The sequence below is a fragment of the Mus caroli genome, chromosome 9, assembly GCF_900094665.2.
Source record: "Mus caroli chromosome 9, CAROLI_EIJ_v1.1, whole genome shotgun sequence".
In the NCBI taxonomy this organism is placed as follows: Eukaryota; Metazoa; Chordata; class Mammalia; order Rodentia; family Muridae; genus Mus; species Mus caroli.
The window spans coordinates 28,211,681-28,225,866 of NC_034578.1; the positions used below are offsets into that span (position 1 = coordinate 28,211,681).

Sequence of the window (14,186 nt, forward strand, 5' to 3'; positions counted from 1 at the left end):
GAGGGGAGGGGAGGGGAGGGGAGGGGAGAAGGTACACCCTGCAACCCCCACAGGAGAAAAAGCCAGTCTCCCCACTAGAAGCATCTTGGAGGGCTGGCTTACAGTGACCTTTTGGGGAGTGGGTTAAGGGTGACTTTCCTCTGCCCGTCCAATGGTTTCTAGCTCCAGCGTGCTTTAGTCATATGAGAGGAAAAAAATGACCTCTGGAATCTGTCCAATACTAAACACTACTAAATTGGAGAAAGAGTGGGTACAAACAAAACACCTCATAAAAGGGGCAGAGGAGACTAGAACCAGGCGATGCTATAGGACCAAGGCCTCTGAAGGGGCGGCGGGTCCCTGGGTAGGGTTGGGGTAAGTGGAGAGGCAGTCTCAAGCTTGACTGAAGGTATAGTAGGTACAGTTCTATTCAGACTCGAGGGCAGACCCAAGAGAGCAAGCGTCCACAGTTGTCCAGAAGGTGCTGCGACATAAACTTATACATCGCTCCTGGATTTCAAGTATGAACACACCGGGAGAGAGGGGTGGCTGCTGCCTAATCCCTCACAACACCATGTCAAAGATCCAAAGGACCCAGTGTGGTCTTGCTTCCAGGGTCTGCAGAGTTCCTTTGAACACAGAGGAGTCACCTCCTCTCAACCTGCAGCTCTAGGCTGATGTGAGTGTGGACGAGAGAGGGAGAGAGCTTACGCTGAGGACAGTGGTCAGTGAAGGATGTGTGTGTGTGTGTGTGTGTGTATGTGTGTGTGTACTTCAAAGAAATCCTAGTAAGAATAGTGTGTACATGCACAACACCAGGACAAATGCTCCCCTCCCCTCCCCCCCTCGCCCATGTACCTACTTCTCACCGGGCTGGGGAATGAGACTTCAAATCTTTTGCTCATTAGCCTGGAACAAATTTACACTTGTCTTAGGGAACATGCAAACTGTTTCCAGTAATTTTAGAGACCGTGTGCTCGTCATCGTATGGCCACACGTGTGCAATAACAGAGCACACAGCACACCCTGGGACAGGAATAACAGTTCTTTTACTTAGAGAAAGGAAGGATAATGGTTACTTAGAAAGTGTCCCAGACAAGCTGTCAAATTGAATTCAGAAACTTGGAGTCTGACTCCAGGGCCGGGCTGGCTGGCTGAACTCCCCTGAGATTGGGGTTTCCTGCCTGCCAGGGCTCAGAGACAACGATTCTTTGTTTCCAGTCTCTCAATCTCTCTCTCTCTCTCTCTCTCTCTCTCTCTCTCTCTCTCTCCCTCTCTCTCTCTCTCTCTCTCTCTCTCTCTCTCTCTCTCTCTCTCTCTCTCTCTCTCTCTCTCTCCCTCTCTGTCTCTGCCACTTTCTCTCGAAATTAAGTAAATAAAAACAAAAATTTTTAAAAATCAAACACATCTCTGAAAGAGGGTCAGATAGGAAACAGATAAAACATTAACTCTGGATTTTTTTTTTAAGTTAAAAACAAAACCAAATACAAACCAGAGAGAGAAAGCTACTGTTTATCTATAATCACAAACCTTGCCTCTGGACCACAGAAATAGCTGAGAAACACACAATTATACACCCTCACCCACACACAAGCACACACAGAGAGATACAGACACAGACATACGCAGACATACACAGACACAGACAGGCAGACACACACACACAGAGATACAGACACAGACATACGCAGACATACACACATACAGACAGACACACACGCACACACACACACACAGCACATCATTTCTATTCTTGTTTCTATGTTCACCTACTCGCCCCTCCCCATAGACTCACAGTCTGAATGCGGGCCTCCCAAGAGCACGCCACCCTCGTTCACCGTACACAGGTGTGGAATGCAGACATTCTGCTCGTTTAGCTGCCCTCCCACTCAGATAAAACTTATCCTTGTCTTTACAGTCACAGAAAAATTCCAAGATACATAAAAGGGAAAAAGTCCAGCGAAGCCTTACTGAGGCCCATTGCTCTGCTGAACAATTAAAAGCCATGGCCGATCTCACTTTAGCTCCACCCCACTACCACTGGACCTTAGTATTTGGAGGCAAATTCCTGGCTCCTGCTTTGGGCTCCATACCTGAGCTTCCAGTCTCACCATGAAGTGCCTAAGCACATTGTCTCCAGTGCTGGAGGCCTACCCAAGGCTCACACATGCCACCCGCTGACACTTTGTTCACGTGTATAGGGACTCACCTTTTCGAAATACCACCCAGAACACCCGTGGAGGCAGATGACGGTGCCTACACACACCCCAGAATCAGAGTTTCCCCTGCTACATTTCTGTATCCATATCCAGCTTTTCCAGAGACACCCCTCCCCCACCCCCACACACATTACACCATAACCTCTCAGATGATGTCATTCTGAACACCAACGGAGACGCGGTGTGCAGGAGGCAGCAGGACGACTTTCTGAGACTATACTGCTCATCTGCAGATGTGATTGGCACCCCCTGGCTATCATATTTCCAGGATTCTGGAATTTTTATTGTATGGAGCAAATCCTCCATAAATCAGAGAATCAATGAGCAACTGAGAGAAGGCAGAACGACCCACAGAATTTAGGCCCATTCTTTACTAAGGCAACTGACCACCTACATCCTTTGCATGAACACACTGGGCCAGGGAGATGGCTCAGTGAGAAAAGCCACTTGTTACTAAACCTTGAAGATCTGAGTTCGAATCACAGAACCTACATGGTAGAAGAAACCAACTCAGCATGTGTTGTCTCTGCCCTTGAGCTATGCCACGTCAAAGCACCCATACCACACAAAAAGTAAGCTAACCTAATAATAAAAAGTCCTATACAGCTTGGATCTCTCATATACTAAATGCTTGTGGTCTAAAGTATTTTCAGTCTTGGATTTCTTTCAGGTTAGTGTGACTTTGGCTGGTCTCAACCATTTTATGGCCTTTGATTTTTTTGGGTTTTTTTTGGGGGGGTGTTGTTTTGTTTTTGTTGTTTTGTTTTTTGTTTAGTATAAAAGATATTCAGTAGGTATTTTCAACTGTGGCTCTTCCTTCCTTCCCCTTGGAGATCTTGAATGTGACAAGTGACTTTGCATTTATGAATGTGATTTGACAGCACTTCCTGACATCGCCTATAGGGGTCTCTCCCTAGGAAGGTTTTGAGCAGCTTGGCTTCTCAGCTATGGTGGAGCGTCCTGCACAGCGCTATACCATCCATTAGAGTACAATATCTTCACATTGTTAGCCTCTGGTAACCCTCAAATATATTTTCCCAACAATAATGTTAATTACTATTATAATTCGGGTCATAAATCATAATAATGAACTGTTATGAATATAATTTATCAAGCATTTTTGGCATGTCAGACATCACACTGATTTACAAGGGCATGGAAATTATCCTCACTTTATACATGATGAAATGCAGTGTTCTGACTTAATCGGAAACATCTCCCACAGGCTCCGAGCTTTTGGATGCTCGCTGCCCACTGGGTGGTACAATTTCATAGAACCTTTAGGAGACAGAGACTGTTCGGAAGAAGTGGGTCACTAGGGGTAGGCTAATGATAAAGGCTATAGCTTAACCCATGAACCTTGGTCCACCACCATGGGATCGCCCACTACCAAATGTTCTATTCTTCTCATCTCTGCGAAACGCTCCCTCTATCATGCTTTCTCCACCACAATGGACTGAAGTCTCTCCAAAACCGCAAAGTTTCCATCTTCCCCTTTCAAGTTGTTTCTGTCAGGTATTGTGACAGCCATACAAATAATATACTGAGACAGAAAAGGCAAACCCTTGCCCAAAATCACACTGCAGCTTCATTAGTATAACACTGAAAGAGGAGCTGAGTGTTTACCTTAGGTGAGTGGAAAACATTCATTAACAAATATTTAAGATGTTGAGATTAAAATGTGGGAAGCACCCCTCCCACATTTTATGGGGAGCAAACCAAACCTATGTTGGGTAGAATCTTTTTTTTTTTTTTAATATGGAACGCTTCACGGATTTGTGTGTCATCTTTGCACAGGGGCCATGCTAATCTCTGTATCATTCCAATTTTAGTATATGTGCTGCCGAAGCGAACACGGGTAGAGTCTTGTTTTGCCCCAAATATGGGTGACATCTAAGGAACACTGGGAGCTCTTGGCCTTATTATCCTTAACTGCAGGACAGGGACAAGAAGGTAGCAGCTGCGATCTCATGGTGATGGTGTGTGGATAATGGATAATGGATGTGAAAATGTTTGGTAAGTAGATACTACAGAAGGGTTGCTATTTCATGCTTGACCCTTGTCCTTGGAATTCTTGAGAGGAGCGGCTCTCTTAAGCATGATCCATAAATAGCAGCTGGGCATCCAGCATATGTGTAATTGGGGTGATTTAGCCCCTCTCTTTTCAATCCTTGGCAAGTATGAAGACAGACTTTTGATCCATCAGTCAAGGTAAGTGCGTGATGGAGCTTCTGCAGGCCATCTACCCTTGGCAGCTAGGGCAGTGGTTTTCAGTTTTTCAAGTTAGGCATCAAGTCTTAAAGGCTCTAGGTGGGGGCCTAGAAGCTCAGAGCTCCACCAGGCCTTGGCAGCTATGAGGTCCAGAAGTAAGTGAACAAGGAGCTCTATATCTGCTGCCTGTTGGAGAGCTGGAGGTATTGAGATAGATGCAGGATGAGGGCTAAGGAAATGAGGGCCTTAGGCATGTAGAGGAGCTCTGAAGTTAGGTGCTTACTCTTGCCTGTTGTGGGGGGCAGTGGGCACTTGCAGAGGGTTCTAGGGCAGGAGCTGCCCAGAAAACCAAAGAAAAGCTGGGACCTTGGATCTACCACCCAGGATCAGCAGTCACACTCTGGATTTCAGTGTGCAGGACAGGGAAGAAGGGAGTAGGGTCAAGCTTTTCTCTAGAAGGCTTGTGTGGAAAGGCCACTTAGTCTCTTGAGCCCCAGTGCTCCCCCATATACCCAAGTTAGCAACACATGATCTGTTTTTAGAGAGCTAAAATGAAGGCATGGGAGCAGGGAGTTTCTAAGAGGTAAGATGCTAAACTCATACCTAGTTGTCAATAACAGTAATAATGACATCATCAAGGGCGAGATGTTTCACCCACCCGTGCTTACAATCAGTATATCCTCAGGTCTTTGTCTAGGATGACCTGGGGACAGAGAAGGTCAGAAGGATCCAGAAAGACCTGGAGTGGCCCTGGATGTGCCGGTTATGTTTCTTCAGTACAACGAAGCGGGGCTTGTCCAGCTAGAACTTAAGAAAAAAAATCCCCAAGGCCCCCATAGGTACCCAGTAGAGATTTAGAATTAACACATTGTGTTTGGGCCTTAGCCTCAGTATTTTTGTTATTTATGCATTTAATTTTTTTAAAATAAAATTTACCATTTTAACCACTTCCAAGTGTATAACTTAGCCACACTCTGCACATTCAAAGGCAGTGAAATCGTCACCAGCTTCCATCTTCAGTACTCACTACCACCAGTCAGCACAAAGTACTTCTCTCTACCTGCAGCCTCTGGCAGCCAGCCCCCCATTTCCATCCAGTGAGCTCCAGGGCTCCAGGTTGATACAGAGGGGGAAGTTACAGAGGACTTGTCCTTGCACGTCATTGTTTTTACAAAGTCTACAAGGGGCTCTCTGTGCCCTTAAGACCGAAGGCTATGGTCTAGTAGATGCTGGGTATAAATTTGTTTCTGAAAAGGGAACAGAGATGTAGCTGGAGGCAGCAGTGAAAAACTACAGAGACAGAGAAAAATGTTGCAGAAATTCAAATTTCTGCACCAAATTACACTTAGGAAAAGATAGCTAGAGGAAAAAGACTGTGTTTTTGAGGAGGAACCTTGGCAATAAGGGCCATTAAATCATACGTATTTTAAAATATTTCAAATATATAGTGACTGTAAGTACTTTGAGAACTCAGAGTGATGTTACTAAGCATCTCTGCAATGTGTAACAATCAGGTGAAAGACACAGACTCATCAGTCACTTCACAAATGTGATCACTGGGGCTGGGGAGACAGCTCAGCTGCTGAAGTGCCTGTGGACCAAGCATGAGAGGCCAGATTTGGATCCCTGGCAGCCGCTAGAAGCCATATGCCTGCCACAGTGTGGCTCTCAAATCCCAAAGCTAAGGAGGGAGAGGTAGGAAGGATTCCGGAGCTCACTGGACAGCCAGCATAGCGGAATGGATGGGTTCCAGGTTCAGTGGAGAGCAACCCAGGGAAACACACCTGATGCCAGCTTATAGTCTCCACATGCATGTACACAGATATGTGTGCGCATGCACATGCAAACATGCACACACCCTCAAACATGTACACACACACACACACACAATCCTATTAGCTGTTTTGAAATATTGAATTGACTGCTGTCAATCATTCTTTTCTACTCTGCCTTAGAAGCTGTTCCTTCAGCTGCATGAGATCCCCACTGGCCCCTCATCCTCTATAACCTTTCCATTCATGGCCTTCCCAGACTCTGGTAACAACCATTTCTCTCTTACGACAGTGGCTTAAGTGAAAGGGGAACGTTCTTTCCTTACCATACTCTGAGGGGCTACAAACCATTCAGGGGTCACTTTCATGTTGTCCCACCTCTCTGCACAGAAAGGAAACAAAAACAGCTGACTCACAGAATGGTGCAAGCTCCAAAGCAAAGTATGTACCTGCACCAGGCACACTCCAAAATCCTGTTTAAGTGACAGCCAAGGCTGCTATGGAAATGGTTGACAATAACCGCTGTCTTCCTGCTTTAAGTACATTAAGCTTGACAAATAAGGTAGAAAATGTTCAATGGTTCCAATTGGGTACAACTGAGACTCACAACACATTTACAGGTCTGTGGAAATTGAGTTTTGAAATGTTGTCTTACGTTCTACATACAAATAACCCTGAGATAGCGTCAGTCAGTGTTTAAGGAGGTAGGCAGGCTAGGAAGGACGATCATGCCATGCTGAACTAAAGCAGCACTCTAGTTGATAAGTACCATGAAGGTACATTAATAGACTTCATCTCCTCAGCTTCTCCCATTTGCGCCTGATGCCAGCCAGCACCTGCCCTTTGCAAAGCACGGAGCAAAGGCACCCGTGGGCACACACCCAGCTCTGATTGAATGCCGTGTGTGCCTCTTATTCAAAGAGAGACATAGTCAAGGTGGCATTGATGTCTTCTATTTCTTTTTCCATTTAATATTTAAAAAATAAAGATAGCTATTAGGGAAGAAGAGAGGCAGAGAGGTGGGAAGAGGGTGAAAGGGGGGAGGAGTTTGTTAGCTTTGTATTGCTAATGTACTTTATTTTGTGGCAGGCTGGCTCCTTCAGCCAGACTACCTCAAAAGGGGGAAGCTCTCCTAAGTGGAGAGCTTTACTGGGAACAAAAGATGCACCTGCAAAACCCTGCAAAACCCTGGCTTAATCGTCTCTAGAGGCCAGGGCCGAGGCTGGGAGATAAATGCCCATCACCACCTGAATGGGGGCAGCCGGTGCGTTTGCCTGGATGCTACAGTCAATTTATTTCAGAAGAGGGTTGCTACCCAGTAGGAGCTGGCGGCTCCTTCGAGCAGCCTGAATGAGGCGGCAGGGAGACAAATGCACTCTTAACACAAAAGGGCCAGCGGAGGAGGGGCTCCGCCTGGCAGGTAGAGCCCAGGGCCAGGGCTGCACTGAACTCCTCAGCAGGAAGGACTTGGTTAGTGACTGCATTGTCTGCAGACCAGTTTCTCAACCTAAACCAGTATTTAAACCAGTACGAACAGAGCAGATAGACCATTAGTTCTGTCTACCCAAAAGTCTCATTGGTTAATTCTGATGGTACCAGCATGCTGTGCAGTAAATCCTAATTCAATAGTTCAAAACATGCCTTCCCTTCCTGCTCTTCCCTTCACGTCCATCTTTCTTCTTTCTTTTCCTTCCCATCCTTCCTCTCCTTTCTCCCTCTGTTTAGTGGCTTATTTGTTTCTTTCTAAACCTGCAAGCCATGGCTCCATCGTCAGCCATCCTCAGAAGCTGATTGCTTTAGAGTCAAGACTTGACCCTCCTTGGAAGAACCCTGAACCTGTCATGAGTCTGAGGATGGAGATGTGACAAAACCAGGGGACCAGACCTCAGTGTATTCATCATGCAAATAAATATTCTCTGCTATAGGCATGAGTAACATGATGGGACAGGAGATCATCAGACTGTAGAATGAGTGGGCAGAGCTTCAATTCTCACACACAAAAATATCATTCATCTGATTTGGGGACTCAGTGGCCAAAACAAGACTAGGTTGGGTAATAGTTGTGTGTGTGTGTGTGTGTGTGTGTGTGTGGTGTGTGCGAGTGTGTAAGTGTATGTGTATATGTGGGCATGCATGTGTGTGTATGTGTGTATATTTGTGTGTTTGTGTGATCATATGTGTGTATATGTGAGTGTATGTGTGTATATGTGAGTGTATGCATATATATGTGAGTGTTTGTGTATATGTGTATATGCATGTTTGTGAGTATATGTGTGTATGTGTGTGTATTTGTATGTATGTGTATTTGTATGTGTGTATGTGTGTGTGTGTTGCTGGATCAAACCCCAGGCCTCACACATGCTGTGCACGCACTCCACCAGCGAGGTTGAGCGCCAGTCCCTGCCAATGAAGACTCTGAGAAGCATCCTTGTGGTGCTCACTAAAACCATTTTTTCAAGACAGTTTTCTTTCTCGCTGATCAAAACCAAATTATATCAAATGAACTGTTTGACTAAACCAACCCAAACCAGAACAGGCCAACTCATCCTAGACCAAATCCTCAGATCACCACTTTAAACACGAACCGAAAATGCTAATTTTTCTTTTAGGAAACAAACAAACAAACAAACAAAACTTTATAAGGTAGACATACATTCCATTATCTTCACCAGGATAGCCCCCAAGTGTCAGCTTGGAAAGTCAGCCGATTCATTTTTCTCTAAGGACAGTCCCCTTTCTTTGGGTGGGGGTGACTTTAATTTATATTCTTGTGATGTTTTTATGAGATCTTTCAAAGCCTCCCTTGTAGTTCTGAAACTGGTGGCAGAGGAAGAAAAACATGGTCTTTAGAAAGAAAAAAAAGTTTGTTTTGTTTTTTTGTTTTGTTTTGTTTTTGTTTTATCTTGTGTCCTAGAAAAATAGTTTCCCGAGAAAGGACTTGGTGTCCAGACATAGCATCTCCCACCTGTCTGAGAAGGATGAACCTGTGCTGTGGTGAGAGTGGAGGGAACCTGGGCACATGAGGGGACAGACTCACCTTCCTTGACATTCAGTCGTGAGGACTGGTCTGTATGGGAGGTTGTGTTATAGGCCAGCAGTGAACCTGAAATGAAAGTAAAAACAGAAATATCAAACTTCTTCGGTCTGAATCTAGAATGTTCTCCAAAAGGCCTGTGTGTTAAAGCCAGGCTTCCCAGCATGTTAGAATTAAGAAGTAGAGGAAACTTTAGAAATGGGGCCAGAGTAGGAGGCTGCTGACCCTTGCGTGGGCCGTGGATTGTGGAACCCCACCTCTGGGATGTCGATACTATAACAGACAATTTTCTCAGTGTCTAGAGCAGCAGATCTCAACACGCTGGTGTGTGGTCTTCTAAACGGAAGCTTTGATGGAAAGGTCTCTGCACCAGGTCCAGTGGAGCTACTTGGGATAGACGATTGTTTTTCTGTTGTGATTGCATGTAAAACATATGTTCCTTTCTTTCCTCAGACTAGATCTGTCCTTTGGTTTAAAGTGATCCCAAGAGTTTATTTTATAAATTGGAGGCATTTTTAGGATTCCTCTCATGATTCTCCTGGGGATGTTTTTGTTTTTTTTTTTTTTTTTAGCCTTCAAAATGAGGGCTGGGATCTGCTTTTACAAAGGACGCCATGAGCTCAACACATGTGTTTGAGGCTACCAAAGCCTTTCTAAGCACAACTCTTCTCACTGCGACATGTGGCCAAGGGAACTGACTGATGGTCAGGCTGGGAATGGCTTGTCTGCCATGCCTCTGCTTAGCCTCCAGTCAAGGAGGGGCTGGGAAGTAGAGTGGTGTCCCCTTTAGCTACGGATGTTCTGGTTGAATACTCAGAAAATATGAGTCTAACCAGGGCAGCCAAAGTCACCTCTGGTGGGACATAAGACCTTTGGCTTAGGTACCTATCACTTCTAGGTCTCAGCAGTTCCTAGGTGAAAACCAGGAGGTGGTGGGTACCATTTAAGGACTGCTATATGCCAAAGTGCAGATATGTAGATTACATTTTATAAGGGACACAGCCACCCAAAGGCAACATTCCATCTTCCAAGAATATTAGTGACAAATTGACAAATTCATCTTAGTCTAAGCTCTCATACTTCAAAGTAACAAGTTTATTTGGGTATAGCTCCCCTGGTCACATGTCCCTCATCTATACTGGGCGAAAAGTGACATCTACAGAATGTGGCTTTAATAAAACTAAGCTCAGAAGGTGCACTGCAGAGATCCTAGCTTGTTTTAAACATTCAGCAGAGGCTAGCATTTATCATGACTGCTTTCAGTTACACAGAATGGAAACCCTTTACACAGAGCTTGCGGGCACTGGCCTTTCTGGCCGGCTGGAATTCCAGCTAGGGATGGATTCTGCCGCAATGAGGGATAATTCTCCGTGACTGGACAGAGCTTCAGAAATGGAATCAAACGTTCCAAGAGAATACCCCAAACCTCTCAGGGGTAAGAGCAAGAATGTCTGTGCCTCAGTCCCAGGCATTTTCTCCCTCAGGCAGAACCTCGCTGCTAGAGCAAATAAAGAAAAATAATGGTCTCCAAGCAGCAAACCACTCCAGTCATTAGTTAGACAGAGACGGAGCTCAGATAAACCACATTTATTAAATTTCCCCCCATGGTCAGAGTTCCTCTCTGGGCACACGTGAAGCCACAGGAAACTCCCAGAATGCCAAGAGAAAGGGTCGCTTGACCTCCCCAAAGCCTGCATGAAATACATATTTCATGGTAACCTAGGGGAGAGATTTTGCCCCAAGACTGTCTTAGTTCAAGTTTCACAGGGGAGGGGCAACCTACATGGGGTGGGGCTGGTTTCTCCCCAGGGAGACACGTTTTCTTTTCACTGGGTTTTCTTTCACCAGGTTTTCAGGATGCCAAGGGTGCCCCTTGTGTCTTTTTTTTTCTTTTTAATTACGGTAACTTGCCCTGTTACAGGGGAGTCCTTCCTGGAGTCTGGTCTCCCATTGGAGGTTTTGAGTTTCTTCCTCCTGCTCTGAGGATCTGACCTAAGCAGTTCTATTGCTGCTGAGTCCTGAGGAATTTCCTGAAAGCAAGGGCCACAATCAATGGCTATATAGGACACACACACACACACACACACACACACACACACACACACACACACCTGTGTGTACTCCTATACATGAAGGAGTATGTGCCCTTGCTCAAGATTTATCTATCCACCTTGATTTTTTTGCTTCAGAGTCTTTTGTTATGACCTGAGCCAGCTGATAGATAAGGCTGGCTGTCCAGTACGCTTCACGAATCCACCTGTCTCCACTTCCGCAGTGCAGGGACAACTGAGGCAAGTGTATGCTGCCACAACTGTTTTTTTCCACATGGGTTCTGGGGATCAAAGTCAAGTCTTCACAGTAGCATGCCTGGCTCTTTCTTGACTAAACCATCCCCGCTTCCTCCCAGACACTATCTCTCTTACTTAGTCCTTGAAGGAGCCACCCAAAGCATGCATATGCTAGCCTCCTCCCACAGCTGAGATCAACCTTTAGGGAAGTCAAGGCTTACGATCACACAGCCAGAGGAACCAGGGCCAAGAGACAAGATCAACTGATGGGCTGCTCTATAAGACCTGTCCTCAGTTCAGAAGCAGGAGCATCCTTTAGGTTAAATCAATACAGGCAAGATGGGCAAGAACGTATGCATGTTTATTCCAGCACTCCAGAGACTAAGGCAAGAGCACCACCGAAAGTTCCAATAGGCTGAGGTTCACAATGAGGCTGTCTCAGAAATTATAAACAAACAAACAAACAAATAGTAAGGGGGGTAGTAAAGGCAGAAGGGAAGAAGGGAGGGAGGGAGGGGGAGAAGAGGAGGGAGGGGGAGGGAAGGAAGAAGGGAAAGAAAAGGTGCTGGAAGGTGAGGGCAGGTGTCTTGGGGGCTAGTTGTACCTTGTGATTTTCATAACTCCCTGCATGTTATACCTCATTTAAAGTGTTGTCCACTCAGTTATGTGTGTGTGTGGGGTGTGTGTGTGTGTGAGTAACAGGATATATTCATGTGCACATATATGTGTCTGTTGGTTTGAGACACATTTTGCTCTAAAATGTAGCTGTTGGCAGTGACCCGGTCCTTCAAGATAAGAGCTTGAGGACAAGATTACTTTGTTTTCTCTTTTTCTTTCCTCTGCTCTCTCTTTTTTCTCCTTCTCCTTTCCTCCCCCTCTTCATTTCCCTCCTCTCCTCTTCATTTTTCTTTGTTGGGTCAGATTCTCATGTATCCCAGGCTGGCTCAGCAGCCATTACACAGCCCAGGACCATCGTAAATGTCTGATACTCCTGTTCCCACCACCCAAGTGTTGCAGATGACAGGCAGGCACCACCACACCAGTTTCTAGGGTGCACAAGATCAAAACCAGAGTGTCCTGCATGCTAGCCAAGTGCTCTACCAACTGAGTCCAGTTGCCCCAGTCCAGCAAGGTCATTTTCCGTTTTTTTGGATCTGAAAGGAGTTTAGTAAAGTGAACATAGGATGGGACTTGCAGATGGGAAGCCCTGAGCTTCCTTCAGCTCTGCAGACTCTCTAACTTGCTTTTCAGACTGGACACCTGGAGCAGTGTGGACAAGGGACCTGGTGCCAGAGCCTTTGTCTCTGGCTCCATTCATGTTACCATAGAACCCAGCAGCATCTACCCCAAACCAACCCCAGCCAGCCAGTCAATTCCTAGCTCAGTTTCTTTGTGCTACAGCCAGCCCCAGTCCTAAATGCACACTGGGGAGGGAAGTAAGGCTCTACGCACTAAAAAACAGGCCAGCTGACTGCTGAGTCCGAGGCCACTGGGCACTTTATCTTATTGGAAGCCTGCCTTCTTTTCTTGGCCCGATCCAGATGGAAAGTTTAACACTTCCTTGGCGTAATGACTGGGCCATCACCTTTGCATGGCCATCTGAGGTTGCAGGTGGGGATAGCACAGAGTGTAAAATGTGTTTTCCATTACGTTTAAATTAAAAATGGGAATCAAGCTGGAGTCCTTTTCTATGGTGTCCCTGATACTTGATGTATTTCATCCTCTGGGGCTGCCACTGTCTGAAAGTGTGCCTTCTTAGAAGGTTTCCCAGCTCAGACCCAGATGGACATTCCACCCACTTCCTTTGAAAAAACGAACAGGAGCAACAACAAAACCCCTTTTCTTCTGCTTCGGGCCACTCATCCCAGGAGCTTTTGGACTCCCAGACATCCCCAAACTCCCCCCAGTGGCTCTGTGACTGAACTGTTAGTTGGAGACAGATAGCGCTGCCTCATTGGCCTTGGCCTGAGAAGGGACTGATCTCACTTGCCCCATTCTCAGCTGCCAACAGTGCCTCTGTCCAGTGGGTATATCTGGGAGATCCTGGCAGAGCTGCCAATCACACCCAGAGTCTGGGGGAAGCGAGGAGGTCAGGGTGCGTGAGAGGAGAGATTTGGTTTGATTGGCTTCACTCGTGGAGGCTGCAGAGGAGTTTTGCAAAGCCTGTATCTATTGGTGCAACACAAATGGAAAGCCATGTGGGGACATTGGTTTTGCCCTCAAGTTGGAGGCTGGAGAAGAGATTAGCCCTGGAGATGAGAAGGGAGACAAATGAGGTGTGGTCTGCCTGTGTCAGCATCTTAATTCAGGCATATTCAAGCATCCTGCATGAGAGTCATCAAGTCCTCTGCATCAGTGACCTTAGCTCAGACTGAAAGCTTCAGTGGTCCCAGTATCAAAGGTAAGGACAGGTACTTTGTACATGCCAGATACCTTTGGATGGGCTCCTGAAACTAGCCAGCCTCAGTTGCTTTGGTCAAGAAACAGGGATCATAGTTTTGTTCGTGGTGTCCACAAGGGGGTGTTCTGTCCACAGGAAGTGAATGACACCTGGGCTGGTGTCTGCTTGTGTCTCAGATATTTCAGCTGAACTCCAATAACTGCAGGTACCCTAGTCAGTCCTAGTCCCTCCATCTTCTTCCTAATGCTACACAGGTATCCCATCTGGAACAGCCAAAAGGAA

At 46.1% G+C, this 14,186-nt stretch overlaps 1 protein-coding gene and 1 non-coding gene across 4 annotated transcripts in view; both read right to left on the reverse strand.

Annotated features, from left to right (window-relative positions):
• The window catches only part of Fli1 (Fli-1 proto-oncogene, ETS transcription factor), a 121,587-nt gene that overhangs the window by 21,114 nt on the left and 86,287 nt on the right, over positions 1-14,186 (reverse strand). For all 3 annotated transcript variants that reach the window (XM_029482123.1, XM_021172154.2, XM_029482124.1), the window contains exon 5: positions 9,219-9,284. In XM_029482123.1, coding sequence (XP_029337983.1) covers positions 9,219-9,284 — 66 coding nt within the window. The remainder of the gene's footprint in view (positions 1-9,218; positions 9,285-14,186) is intronic.
• LOC115032110 lies at positions 3,951-4,054 on the reverse strand. Its single transcript, XR_003837737.1, has one exon. It is a non-coding gene; the product is annotated as a U6 spliceosomal RNA (small nuclear RNA).